This window comes from Bos indicus, chromosome 2, assembly GCF_029378745.1.
Source record: "Bos indicus isolate NIAB-ARS_2022 breed Sahiwal x Tharparkar chromosome 2, NIAB-ARS_B.indTharparkar_mat_pri_1.0, whole genome shotgun sequence".
Classification (NCBI taxonomy): domain Eukaryota; kingdom Metazoa; phylum Chordata; class Mammalia; order Artiodactyla; family Bovidae; genus Bos; species Bos indicus.
Genome location: NC_091761.1, coordinates 17,399,599 through 17,413,901, shown reverse-complemented (window position 1 = coordinate 17,413,901; position 14,303 = coordinate 17,399,599). Strand labels below are relative to the sequence as shown.

The 14,303-nt window shown below is 40.0% G+C and overlaps 1 protein-coding gene across 11 annotated transcripts in view; it reads right to left on the bottom strand.

Moving 5' to 3' along the window:
• Positions 1-8,325: 8,325 nt before the first annotated feature.
• ZNF385B (zinc finger protein 385B) overlaps positions 8,326-14,303 on the bottom strand; it is a 475,657-nt gene continuing 469,679 nt past the window's right edge. For all 11 annotated transcript variants that reach the window (XM_070802844.1, XM_019969931.2, XM_019969940.2 and 8 more), the window contains 4 exons: positions 13,599-13,844; positions 12,400-12,578; positions 11,216-11,317; positions 8,326-9,807 (listed from right to left, as the gene is read on the bottom strand). In XM_070802844.1, the coding sequence (XP_070658945.1) occupies positions 9,589-9,807; positions 11,216-11,317; positions 12,400-12,578; positions 13,599-13,844 (746 nt within the window). In that variant the 3' untranslated portion in view covers positions 8,326-9,588. The remainder of the gene's footprint in view (positions 9,808-11,215; positions 11,318-12,399; positions 12,579-13,598; positions 13,845-14,303) is intronic.

The following is a 14,303-nucleotide window of genomic DNA, read 5'->3' as shown; positions in this document are numbered from 1 at the left end:
CTACAGACAAAGCAAAGTGGCCATGAAATTAAAAGACATTTGCTTCTTGGAAGAAAAGTTTGACAAACCTAGACAGTGTATTAAAAAGCAGAGACATCACTTTGCCGGCAAAGGTCCGTCTAGTCAAAGCTATGGTCTTTCCAGTAGTCATGTACAGATGTGAGTTGGACCATAAAGCTGAGTACCGAAGAATTGATGCTTTTGAACTGTGGTGTTGGCAAAGACTCTTGAGAGTCCCTTGGACTGCAAGAAGATCAAATAAGTCGATCCTAAAGGAAGTCAACCCTGAATATTCATTGGAAGAACTGATGCTGAAGCTCCAATACTTTGGCCACCTGATGCGAAGAGCTGACTCACTGGAAAAGACCCTGATGGTGGGAAAGATTGAAGGTAGGAGGAGAAGGGGATGACAAAGAATGAGATGGTTGGATGACATCACCGACTCAATGGACACGGGTGTGAGCAAACGCCGGGAGATGGTGAAGGACAGGGAAGCCTGGCGAGCTGCAGTTCATGGGGTTGCGAAGAGTTGGACACGACTGAGTGATTGAAGAACAACAAAAGCAAAGCAACTACCCTATTACAAAAGCACTGCTTTCTAAGGCCTGAGACCAGTGCTACTTTTCTACTCTTGCTTGGTGTTCTGTATTCAAGCCAATTTCAGTGCTTAACTGCTCAGTATATTGATTTAAAACGGGCTCAGCCATATTGTGAATTGTGAGTGAGAATTAAAGCCAGCGTTTTGTTTTAAAGAAGGTGTGAACTTGACTGCGAGCTATCAGTAATGACAATGCACCTCAGGAGAGCCTTCTGTTACCTGGAGCTACACAGAGAAGCCTACTGATCTTTATCTTAGAAAGACAGAAATCAAAGTGCAACGTGTTCCTTCACTACATGGTTTTCCTATTTATCATGCAAGCTTTGATTTTAACGTTTAGTCCCATATGTGCCATGAGTTTATGTGCAGTGGAAAGTGAAATGGTTTTGGCATCCAAATAATGAATTCTCTTAAGGGAAGTGCCTGCATGGGATTCCAACCGCCTGACAGGAAGGAGAGTTTGTGTGTTACATTATCCTTTTATTATTTGAAACTTCTGGGTTCTGTAGGTTAAATGCTGTCAGCTGCTCTTCAAGGAAATTTTACTAGCTCTTTGCTCTTAGTTCTTACGTAGTTTGCGCTTTTTATGCATTTGATTCTTCCCCTCTGCCTAAATTATAGAGGATGAAACATCAGATGATATGCCTAAAATGGCTGTCATCTCAGAGAAGGGAAAAGGAGACTGCCTTTTTTCAGTTGGTGGCCTATTGACTAGATTATGTATTTTATAATAAAAATGCACTTCCAGTCAACAGTGAAAGGTGAATTCATTTTGATCTTATAATAATGTCATGGAGTTGAATGAATCTGCTGCTGCTGCTGCTAAGTCGCTTCAGTCGTGTCCGACTCTGTGTGACCCCATATACGGCAGCCCACCAGGCCCCGCCATCCCTGGGATCCTCTAGGCAAGAACACTGGAGTGGGTTGCCATTTCCTTCTCCAATGCATGAAAGTGAAAAGTGAAAGTGAAGTCGCTCAGTTGTGTCTGCCTCTTAGCGACCCCATGGACTGCAGCCCACCAGGCTCCTCCGTCCATGGGATTTTCCAGGCAAGAGTACTGGAGTGGGGTGCCATGAATCTAGGCATTATTTTTGCAATTGCCATAGAATTGGTGTTTAGTAATAAAAGACAGAATTGGTTGAACAACAGAACTTAGAACATGAGATAGATGAGAAGAATCTATATGAGAGGCATTGAGAATCATAGATCTGAAGAGGCTATTTACATTATTTAAATTATTAGGTGTTTCCTTTTTTAAAGTAATCTTATTACAATTTCTCAATATGTCAGCAAAATAGTCTTTCTCAAGGCAGAAAAGAAATCTGAAGTAATGGTAAAACTCCTTTTTTGCTTTTTATCATTATTTTTATTTGACATTTATTATGCATTTATTCTCCAATTATAATTTCTTGGGGTCTTTTAAAATTGTCCCTCTGTCATTATATAGTGGAGGTCTATTTTGGTTGTAACAGGGTAACTGATTATATTTACCTGATCCTGAAATAGCAACATGTGTTCCTTGTAAAAAAAAAAATGCAAAAATTTACCAAAACTTATGAATAAAATATAAATTCACATGAAAATCTACAACTCAGGGGTAACATCTATCAGTCTGTATAACTCTTTTATCAGACATTTCTCCAAGTATATATACAAATGAACAGATAGTTTAAACTTTAATGCAAATGTGATCAAACTCAACATGTTGTTCTAACCTTTTATTTCCCCCATTAGGACACATATCATCAACATCTTTTCATAATTATAGGATTATGTCATTATGTGGTTTCCCACTCTGTAAGTTCCGTAATTTATTTACTCGTCTCTATAAATGAACTTTTTTCCGCTATTTTGAAACGTACTTCCAGACTCATAGCACCACTCTCTATATATCAGGTAGCTGAAAAAATAATTTCAATGCTATTAAGAACTCTGCATCAGATTAGCAAACCGAGTCTCAGAAAGGCTAAGTTACAAAAAAGGCACAGAGTAAATGGAAATGCCTATACAAAAAAAAAAAAAAAAAAAAGAACTCTGCATCAGATTTAGATGTAAGCCTTAACCAGCAGTTACAGTAACATTAAGCACTATGACACATGCTATCTCTTCAGCTATTTTTAATAGTCTTCTATTTTCAGCCTTGATAAATAAGGTTGTAAATTTGTGTTGAACCAGACTTAAACTATCATTATCCCATTATTTTTCATCTGAGTGAAATTACTGAGGCAGATATTTTGAGGAGATGAAGAAGGCTGGTATCTTTCAGAGCGCAGTGTTTTTGGAATGTAAAGAATTTCCTTGAGTTGAGTTTCACTGAAGTTTGTAACTTACCCATGTTCCTGAACTATGAAACTATGAATATCTGGGCTAAGGAATAGTTTCTCTTGATAAACAAACAATTAAGAAACACTGTAGACACAAATCTTCTTAAATTTACAGGGTTAATGTCCTACAATAAAGCCTTGGATATGGAATTCCTGGGCCCAAGATTATGGGTAATTGACATAATGATACATATAATTCCAGAAAAGTCAAAGCAATATTGATTAATACAAACAGTGCGTGAATGTATCTGTTTCCCCACTCTCACTGACATAAGGTTTAGAGAATTTATAATTTATCAATATGCTAGATCAAAAAAATTTGATGTAATTCGTATTTTTTAATGATGATAAACATCTCTTCATACTTAATAAGCGTTGGTATATATTTTGCCTTTTCTGGGTTGCCTTGTTGCCTGTTTTGCTATTGGGCTTCTCATCTTTCTTCTCTGAAAGAGTTTCCTCACTTCATTTTATGACCTCTCTGTATAATAAAGATATGAAATTATATGTCACATTTATTATAAATATTTTCTTAATTTGTCTTGCATGTTTAAATCCTCCTTATAGTGTGTTTTAATTTTCTATATCAGAAAGGAACTTATTTTTGTAACAGTAGTAATTTTTTAATAACACAAAGAAGATTTTGATTTTCTACAACCTGAAATTCTGTTTTTGTTATACGGAATATAAGATTTATAAACTTCAAACAACTCTATGATATATAAACACTTTGCATTTATTTTGGCTCTATTATTTTAGTACTATTTCTATTTGCATTATATTCTTGTGAATAAAAGCATCAACTTACAATGAATGGATTTGCTATTCTCCATTACAGATGTATTTTCCTCTGAGTCTAGGTTAACACTAGAAACTCAAAAATTGGCTAATTTGAGAAAATCTTAAAATTTAGAAATTTAAAATGAAAAATTAATTTCATTTATCTACTTACTGTGAAACCTTGTTTAGCAAACTGTAATTTACAGAAACATTTTTACATGTTTAATTTTATTTGCTTCTCAGAATTACCCTGTGAGTTGGGTAACATTGTGTCTGTTTTATATATGTGAAATACTGAGGTGTTGGGAACTTACATAAGATCATTTTCTGACATAAGGTCATTGAACTAACGAGCGTATGAAATGACCAGAGCTTCAGTTCAGGTCTTTTGAGTACAGAATATGTACTATTCTTTTTAATTTTCCTCTAGTCTAACTTTACTTTTCTACTATAATAAAAATGAAAAACAGGTGTTTAATGACAAGCTTGTCCAATCATCTGTAGATAAGTGACTTCTTTAAAATGAATAATGTGACACAAAGATATTTTCATTGCATCCACAGAGGGATTGATCTGACAACCTGAGGTTTGATATAGTCTGAGCATTTAGTGAGGAGTAGAAGAACACATTATATTTTCATTCTGGCTTTAGAAATTTTAGCCAAAGAAATCAGGGCAGTTCCCGACAGTCCCTTTTCATAGTTGCTGAAAACCTGCCTCATATCCCTGATGAATTCTCCTGGGGAGCTAATTACCTGGAGGAAGGAAGGAGGCAAAGATGAGCATCCCCTGTGGACTCTTCTCTTGCAATACTCATTTTCTCCTCAACCCACCACAGTACCAGAAATTGGCATTTTCTCATAGAGGTCATGTCACCTGTAATATTAATTGAGGGCCGACAAATTAAAGAAACAAATATCTGGTAGAAAGAAAACTATCAGCAGAGACCAGAATCCACACAGCAGACCTAGAGAGGTGAAATGAAATTCTTCTGCCTGTTACCTGAAGATGCATGTGCTTATCAAGGGGGTATATTTTTATGTGAGTTTTTTTGGTTGTTTGTTTTGGGGGCCATGCCATGCGCCATGCAAGATCCTAGTTCCCCAACCAGGGATCGAATCCATGTCCCTGCTTTGGAAGCTCAGAAAGTCTCAACTACCGGACCACCAGGAAGTCCCAAATGTGTATGTCTTGCTGCTGACCTATCTATCAAGGAGTTCCTGCTCATCTTCCCCCTCTTGCCATGATCCCTCTCTCTGATGGCAGCTCAGGCAGTGGGCACCCATTCCTCAAAACACCCCCCCAAACTCATTCTCCTCAGTTAATCTATTTAGACTCCCAAAAGGAGACAGCACAACAGGATTTTTACCTGATGTTCTATCAGTTCTTTCTCCTTCCCCCCCTGCCCCAATGGGAATCCCTTGGTTCTCTGTCTCAGCTACATTAACTGTAGTGTAATTTGCCTTAAAGCACTTTCTGAGAGAAAAATTTACACAACCACAACCATTTCTGCTCCAGAAAATAAGAATTCTTTTAGGGCAGAGAAGGAACAACTCAAGGGTGATATGTTTTGTGCATAATATAAAAGGATTTTTTTTTTTGCTGTCATAATACTTTAATTTTGTTAAACAGGTATCAAAACAGCTTTAAGTTAGAGGCATCTGCAGCTACATATTTCCCTGTCCTGGTCCTATCAATGTCAATATATCATTGACATTTACTTACCGCAAGTTCCTTCCTCTGTCTATTTGTGACTGCGTTTCACAGTGTGCCTTTAAGAATCTCACCATTTAGCTTTTAACACCCAGGAGGTCACTTCTCTCCTGAACGATTATGGTACTTGAGAAGAAGAGGAATACTCCTGAGACAAGTGTTGCCAGATTTAGCAAATAAAAATACAAGCTGTCCACTTAAATATGAATTTCAGATAGACAACAAATATTGTTTGGTATACATATGTTTCAGATACTTATTTATGGAACATACTAGTCTATGTGTAATGTCATAATACAAATTATAAAAATTTATGCTAAAAATTATTCATTACGTATCTGAAAATTTAATGAGGTATTTTTATATTTTATCTGGCAATCCTATGTGAGACCAGTTTTTAGATTCTATAGAGACCAGAGGTGGACCATGTCAGAGTAAGCAGCACATTTTTTAACTTTCTGAATAAGTAGGGGGTAGAATAGTAGTCTTTTCCCACTAGAAATGGCATAGGAAGGGGTACCCCTCAGGATTGATCCATTCTGCCACCTCAGAATCAGGGTGGATGATAAGATATATCTGCTTGATAGTGTTTTATAAATCATTGCTTGAAGCTATCCTTGGCTTCTTTTGCATTTAAATTAATTATTATGCTTTCATACTTCCTCCCTGAGGTGATGTTTTAAAACTTAGACTCTATAATAATCAGTAAATTCCTAGGTCTATTTGTATGTAGATACTTAAAATTTTTTGAGGATTGGTAAAATTTAGTGAGATTTAGAATGATACAAGAGAAATGAAATGTAATTGTCAATGGTGTCTATTAAAAAAAAAAAGCTTCTCTAGAGTTGAACTAAAACACAGTTTCTTCAAAATATGTCTGAAGGTCCAACCAGTGGTGAGAATTCGAAAGAGTCATATTGAAAATGGGCTTCCCTTGTGGCTCAGCGGGTAAAGAATCTGCCTGCAATGCCGGAGACCTGGGTTTGATCCCTGGGTTGGATAGATTGCCTGGAGAAGGGAAAGGCTACCCACTCCAGTATTCTGGACTGGAGAATTCCAGGGACTGTATAGTCCATGTGATAGTAAAGAGTCCGACACAACTGAGCGACTTTCATTTTCACTTTCAAATTGTGAGTGTAAAACTGGAATCTTAATAGACATTAACACTGACCTGATTATAAGTCAATTTTCAAACAGTGGAGTAACTCTTTGATAGAGGAAGTCTGTTGCCACATTTCAGAGCTGCACAGTCATCCACTGGCCTTAATATCTTAGAATTTAGCTCCTACTTCAACCCCTGTTTTTCTCAACTTAAAAAACTGATATAATCTGGACTTAAGATGGAGGAAAACAGAATCTATAATAGCCACAACGTGGCATTAGTGGTAAAGAATCCACCAATACAGAAGGCACAAGAGATGCGGTTTCAATCCCTGGGTTGGGAAGATCCCTTGGTAGGAAGTGGCAACCCATTCCAGTACTCTTGCCTGGAAAATTTCGTGGACAGAGGAGCCTGGCGGGCTACAGTCCATGGGGCCGCAGAGAGTCGGACACGACTGAGCACAATAGCTATAAAGCTACTACCAGTTCAGTTCAGTTCAGTCGCGCAGTCGTGTCCGACTCTTTGTGACCCCATGGACTGCAGCACGCCAGGCCTCCCTGTCCATCACCAACTCCCTGAGTTTACCCAAACTCATGTCCATTGAGTCGGTGACGCCATCTAACCATCGCATCCTCTGTCGTCCCCTTCTCCTCCTGCCTTCAATCTTTCCCAACATCAGGGTCTTTTCAAATGAGTCAGCTCTTCGCATCAGGTGGCCAAAGTATTGGAGTTTGAGCTTCAACATCAGTCCGTCCAATGAACACCCAGGACTGATTTCCTTTAGGAGGGACTGGTTGGATCACCATGCTACTACCACTTCCCTCAAAATTCTATAACAGATTAGTAGATTAAAGATGGCCAAAAATTCTTTTCTCAAAGTGAATAATCTCCTTCTCTTTGAATCTAGATTGATCTCAGGGACTTGCTTGATCAATAGAATGCAGCATAAGTGACATGCTGGGAGTTTTGAGACAATTTTATAAGAAGCCTTTTGACTTCCACCTAGAACTTCTTCAAATGCTCTCTCTGGGAGCCCTGAATTATTAGATAACTACCTGAGACCACTTAGCTGGGAAGACCACCCAAAGGCCCTTGAACTGTTCCAGTAGAGTCTAGCTTCCCAGTCCCTCCATCTAGGCAGACATACAAGCAAAGCTGTTTTGGCCTCCATACCAGCCCATCTACCAGCCAAATACTACCCAGGGATCTTTTATTGAGGACTCAGGAACAGAACAGCCCAGCCGAGCCTTGATAGAATTACTGGCCCCCGAGACTGTGATACGATAAAATGGTTTTATCTTAAGCTACTATGTATTAGAGCAGCTCATTAAGCAGATAACCAGAAAAAACCAGGATGTATTGCTCTTTACACTTAAAAACGGAATGAAGTGGAAGAAAAGAGGGGTTGGCTGATTAGAGAAGGTCAAAGGGGAGAGTGGAATCAGTTCCTCTAAAAGGAGATCATTATTGTGTTGGACTTGAATAAAAGATGAGTTTGGGATTTAGAAGACTCAGGGAATGTTTAAAAACTATGTCAACATTTTTGGCAGGCTGCTACTGTGATTTTGGGTCACACTTACAACTCTGGTCCAACTTCTTAGAGATTCAGAGGGAAAACAGCAGTAAAGTCTCACTTCGTGCAGATGCTGTGAACAGTAATGAATAAACATGACAAATAAATATGCTGAAAATAAGAAGTGAAAATGCTAAATACGTTAGAAGCAATCTTTACACCTACTGAAAATCCTTCATCAGATGAGTTCAAATTGGAGGTGTCTCAGGAGAAAATAACTTTGAAAATAAACAGATTTTATTTTTTGTACTTTTATTGAAAAGGTACATTTAAAAAAATACACAGACATTTTACCATTTACAGATTGCAGATATAGATGCTCTAAAAGAGTTCATTTTATTTTGCTGTCTTATACCTCTTGCCCCTGATATCACAAACATTCCAGTCTTGTTGATATCAGCTTAGAAACGGGGGCATGGGAGCATAACCTGCAACAGATTCAGTGAACAGAAAGACAGATTGTTCAATTATAAATTTTTTTTTATCTTCTGTACATTATTGCATTAGGGAGCCACAAAATTATGTAGCATCATTACAAATGAAAACAGGTTAAAAATGAAGATAATGACATAGAAATACACAGATTTATTGTCTTCTTGCAGAGTGCACGAGAGGTGCAAAAATGTGCAATTTAGGAAGCTCTTTTTCTGTTTGTATACATTTGCTTCGCAACTCAAAACTGGTGAGGAAGCTCCAAAATAAGTTAAACAAAAATAGCGGACAGGTAGTAATCAGAGCTATGTTATATGGCTTTCTATTTTGTTTAAATATCACCAAATAAAATGTAAAACAAAGAAAATACATTATCTTTTGTTCTCTCAAAGAGAAAATTCAAAGCTACTTTGCCTCCTAACATTTACACAGCAACTAAAAGTGTTAATTCAGACAAGAAATACAGATCTAGTACTACACAGGATACAACAGCACTTGGGTCTAAAACAGTACACGATCCCTGTCAACAAGAGTACACCAGAAGGAAAACGCGGTGATCCGTTGGTAAGATGGTGTCCACAAGCAAGCACTTGTGTTCATCTGGTTTTGTTCCACACTAGAATGTGCCCAGTTGGATTCCAGGATTATTTACAGACGTGTGAGGAAGACCCTAGTTTTCAAGTCTGTCAGGAAAATATTCCATATTGTTTCTAAGCCAGATCACACCCATGGAGAAATTGTCAGAGAATGATATATACGCACATATATATTTTTTTCTGACAAACACATTTGCAAGAAACTCAGTATTTCAAATACACAAATTGAATGGGTTAGGGCAGGGGGAGGAAAGAGAGAGACAAAGCTTGTGCTGCTCAGATTCCAAAATTACAGGAGCGCCCCCCCAAAAAACACTTTTGAATCTCAGTGACTTTCTCTTTGGAGTCAGATGCTGCATTCTGCAGCTGGGTGCGGCACTGCAACTCAAAATGCTCGAATTGCTGAATCCTTTTTTGGCTTTCCTGCTCTACTTCCCTACTGCCTCAACCGTCTGGGGGCTTGCGGAACATCAGTACGGGGCAAAGAGGATGGAGGCGGGGGTCGCGCGGATGGGGCCGTGGCCCGGCCTCAGCAGAGCGGGAGGGATGGCTGCAGCCTGGAAGAGCGAGGCCGACGGCCGGGGCGGCAGAGACAGCGCAGAGGACACAGCCGCCGCCGCCGCCAGGGGCGAGGACAGGAAGGCCGGGGCCAGGGGCTTCATCATATCCTTCTGGAATGCAAGTTTTGCCTAGGAGAGGGAGAAAACCAGGAGTGGGGTGGGGAGAGAGTTTTGAATGATGGCAGTGCTGATATATTTTCGTAAGTAAAAACCAACATAAAGAAGTCAAAATTTAAAAATCTTGACCTGTCTAGATTATTTTCACAAAGCTGGTTTCAAAGTCTCTTGGCATACCTTAACTATAATTTGTTTCCATTTCAACTCTTGTCTGGTGGTCCTTGCCCCTGGGCACTAGGTTCGGGGGAAAGCCTCTATGAATAGATACTGAAGCTATTTTATGCTGCTGCTCACAAGGAAAAACCAAATATACCCAGAAGGTTTCCTGTGTAGAGTGTGGAGGAGCTCTATTCAAAATTCTGGCTTATCTTAAGCCACAATGAGGCTTTTAAGAGAATGTGCCTTACCCTTCACCTCACATTAAAAAAGCTGCACTGGGTTGAGGTAACTGGAGTTCGGGACACTGGGGACCCATGAGGAGTCAAGAAGATATAGTCAGTTTATGCCTCTCTGGCTACTTAAAAACTATTCCCTGAAAATCTGCAGCTAACTCAGAGTTGTCATTGGTAATGATTGTAAGTGGGCTAGAAACTATCTCTATTTAAAAGGAATCCCAGGTGGACTCTTCCTGTGAAGTAAGAAATCAATCCTTAATCCCTCTCTTTTGCAATCAGGAGGAGCTCTGCAAGCTGGATTTGCTTAATGCTCGTAATACCTGCTTGCAGCATCCATGGGGCTTCGGAAAAGCTGGGGGTAATGTCAGTATCACCTCCAGCTGGCCAATCCCAGCTTTCAGCCTCAGAGAGACCACCACATTGGGCTAAGTCCCAGGGAGATTAGGAAATCCTTCCATCTGGGTATTTATATGACATCTATTGGTGGAACCCATTGATATTTTTGCAAAGAAACTAAAAATAGCACACATTGAGAGCAGGTAAGACAGGCTGACTCTCAACATGCCTGCTAGACAGGGAAAGAGAGAGGAATATACACAACCCATGTGCTTTCTGGAAAAAGAGAAAAACACCCCAGAAAGGAGGAGGATATTAAATAGATGCACTTCGTTTTTGGAAAGCAGTCCCTTTTCCCTAAAATGCTCCAAGATTCCTCCGGCATCACTGCCCTTCTTCCCAAGACTTGACTTTTCTTTATATGCTAACGAAGGGAATCTTCAGAAAAGGTCCTGTGAACAGTAAGGTACTGGCCCTTACAGAGGTTCAGTTTCTTTCTTCTAAACAATCTATCTTCAAGGTGTCCTATAGAAGGGACTGAGTTCCTTCTAAATTTCCTCTCTATGAGGGCTATTTAAAGTCAAAATGCTTTCAGAACCAATTAGTCCCTAGACCCTCCTTACCCACAGTCTCTGCCCCAGCCAGCAAGGCTGCCCCACAAGACAGGTGAGCAGGCAAGGTGAACTTACTGCTAAAATGCTTGGGCTCCGCTGGAGTTTGTTATAAGGGCTGTATTTCGGCTTTAATGGCTTCCCAGCAACTCGATCCTTATGCCTTCGGCTAGAAATGTGCTGAAAAAAGTTTGATGCGTTAGCTGAATGGATGTGTGAGTCTTATGCTATGTAAAATGTATTTCTTAGACAGAAAAATATGTCTGGTTCCTGGAAATAGGACATACTGAGATCAGGTGAAGAGCTGGTTCCTCCACTCCCAGTTCCAGGTCCCTGGTTCTGTGGTGGTGTGGGTAAGATCACCACACTCTCTGAATTAAGATTTGCTCCGCATTATATTGCAACACCTCTTTCCCTTCCCTTTCTCTGTGGCACTCCTTGAACTTTGCCTGGTATTAACACTGTGACTAGGGGTTTCCCAGATGGCATTAGTGGTAAAGAATATGCCTGCCAATGTAGGTGATGTAAGAGACACAGGTTTGATCCCTGGGTTGGGAAGATCCCCTGGAGGAGGACATGGCAACCCACTCCAGTGTTCTTGCCTGGAGAATCCCATGGACAGAGGAGCCTGGCGGGATACAGTCCAAAGGGTAGCAAAGAGTCGGATGGGACTGAACAGGCATGCATGCACCACAGTGACTGATGAATCTGTCTCCCTAAGCAGACTTTGGGTCCTTGGAAGACAGACTGAACCTCTCCTATCTTAGAAGTCCCTGTTCAGCTGTAAGCTCCAAGTGACCGCGGTGCTCCTTGGTCTCTAACACCAAGCCTGGAATCTGACATGTGGTAATAGTAAGTGAAAAGTAAAGCATTAGTTGCTCAGTCATGTCCGACTCTTTGTGACCCCATGGACTGTAACCCACCAGGCTCCTCTGTCCACAGGATTCTCCTGGCAAGAATGCTGGAATGGGTTGCCATGCCCTCCTCCAGGGGATCTTCCCAACAGAGAGATCAAACTCAGGTCCCCCTCATTGCAGACAGATTCTTTACCATCTGAGCCACAGGGAAGCCTGTAGTATTAGTAGGCACAGATATTTAGTACTAACTTTTTCTTCCACATAGCACTTCCATGTTGTATATCATAGGCATCCTATAAGGTCAGGAAATTTAACTGTGAGCACAGTGAGAACCATTAATATAGACCAGGGATACAGTCAAAAGGATACCCAAGCAACAGTGACTACTAATTCAGGGTACGTTACCTGTTTGAGTTGAATTTCTGAATTAACGTGAACATCACAGATTTCACAATGAAATGTCTTGTTCTGTAGTCCTGACCCCTTACTGCCATTCTGCATCTTTAATCTTGATCCAGGTCTTGGATAGGACTTAATTGGACCAGCCCCATTACGAGCTTCAACCATAGTCTTGTGTTTTGATCCTAAGACAGAAAGAAACATATAGTAAATAGCTATTTAAGAACTATATGAAGCTCTTGAAAAGTTTATCTTTAGGTTGCATTTCCCAAAACTTTTTGAAATGACTTTTTTAATGCTAATCTGGTGCTTCCCAGGTAGCGCTAGTGGTAAAGAAACTGCCTGCCAATGCAGGAGCTGCAGGAGACTCAGGTTCCATCCCTGGGTTGGGAAGATCCCCTGGAGGAGGGCATGGCAACCCATTCGAGTATTCTTGCCTGGAGAATCCCATGGACAGAGAAGCCTCATGGGCTAGGTCCCCACGGTCGCAAGGAGTTGGACACAGCTGAAGCGACTTGGCATGCACATAGATTTAACATATTTTCATTGAAAAAAAAAAGGAAACCATGAGTATATAATAAAGAGAATATGAAAATATAGAGAAGCATAAGAAAATAAACATTACCTCTATTTTCACCACCCAGAGATAACCACTGTTATAATTTTAGTGTATTTCTTTTCAGTTTCTTTTCTTAGTACACTAAAAAAATATGTTTTCAAAATTGGGATCATGCAAATTAAATATCCTGAAAATTTCACACATCAAATCATATTTTCTTGTAATTTTACTGTAATGGCTGAGTGATATATTCTATCATCCTGGGTTACTATAATTCATTCAACATTTCCCTGCTGAGGGACTTTTAGGTTGCTTCCATTTTTTTTCTCTTAGGAGTGTGTTGCAGTGAACCTTGTGCATAGAGAGAGATTTGTCTTCATTTCTGTCATTTCATCATAATGAGTTTGGGGAAGTACTAGATGCTTTTGAGAAAATAAAGAAGAGAACAAATTTTATCTCCAAGCTGCTTCTGCCTTGCTGTTTCTAAAGTTGTTATACCATACTTTCTTAAAATCACTCCTTTGAATCAAAAAAGTAGAGAAGACCGAACAAACCTAATGTCTGAACAACAAAGGATAAGGTATTCTGATGGGAAAAGCTGGATCTTATTATGAACATTATTTAAATTCAAACAGTAGCTACTAACCTGTGTTGTGTGCCTCTAGCTGTGACAGGGAGTTCACAGCCACTTTGCATAGTGAACAATAAAGCAGTTTTTTGGCTTTTTCTTCTTCTGATTCTGAAACAGTACCAGGCGCTCCATTCGTGCTCTTGGAGGGAGAAGTGGCTGCTGCAGGTGGCAGGGCTGCTGTGCCAGGCTTGGGAAGAAATAAGCCACCTTCAGAGCTTGATACTTGATTGGAAATGCTGCCTTTTAACTTCCCTTTTTCTTCTAAGAGAGACACACAGAGACAATGTTAAGGCCTCATATACCATAAGGACAGACAAATTGACATAAAGGAATTAAAAATAAAAATCTGATTTCTGCATGTAGTTTTTGAAAAAAATTTATTTTATATTGGCGTATAGTTGATTTACAATGTTGTTTTAGTTTCAAGTATACAGCAAGTGGCACCCCGCTCCAGTACTCTTGCCTGGAAAATCCCATGGATGGAGGAGCCTGGTGGGCCACAGTCCATGGGGTCGCTGAGGGTCGGACATGACGGAGTGACTTCACTTTCAGTTTTCACTTTCATACATTGGAGAAGGAAATGGCAACCCACTCCAGTGTTCTTGCCTGGAGAATCCCAGGGACGGGGGAGCCTGGTGGGCTGCCATCTCTGGGGTCGCACAGAGTCGGACACGACTGAAGTGACTTAGCAGCAGCAGCAGCAGCATACAGCAAAGTGAT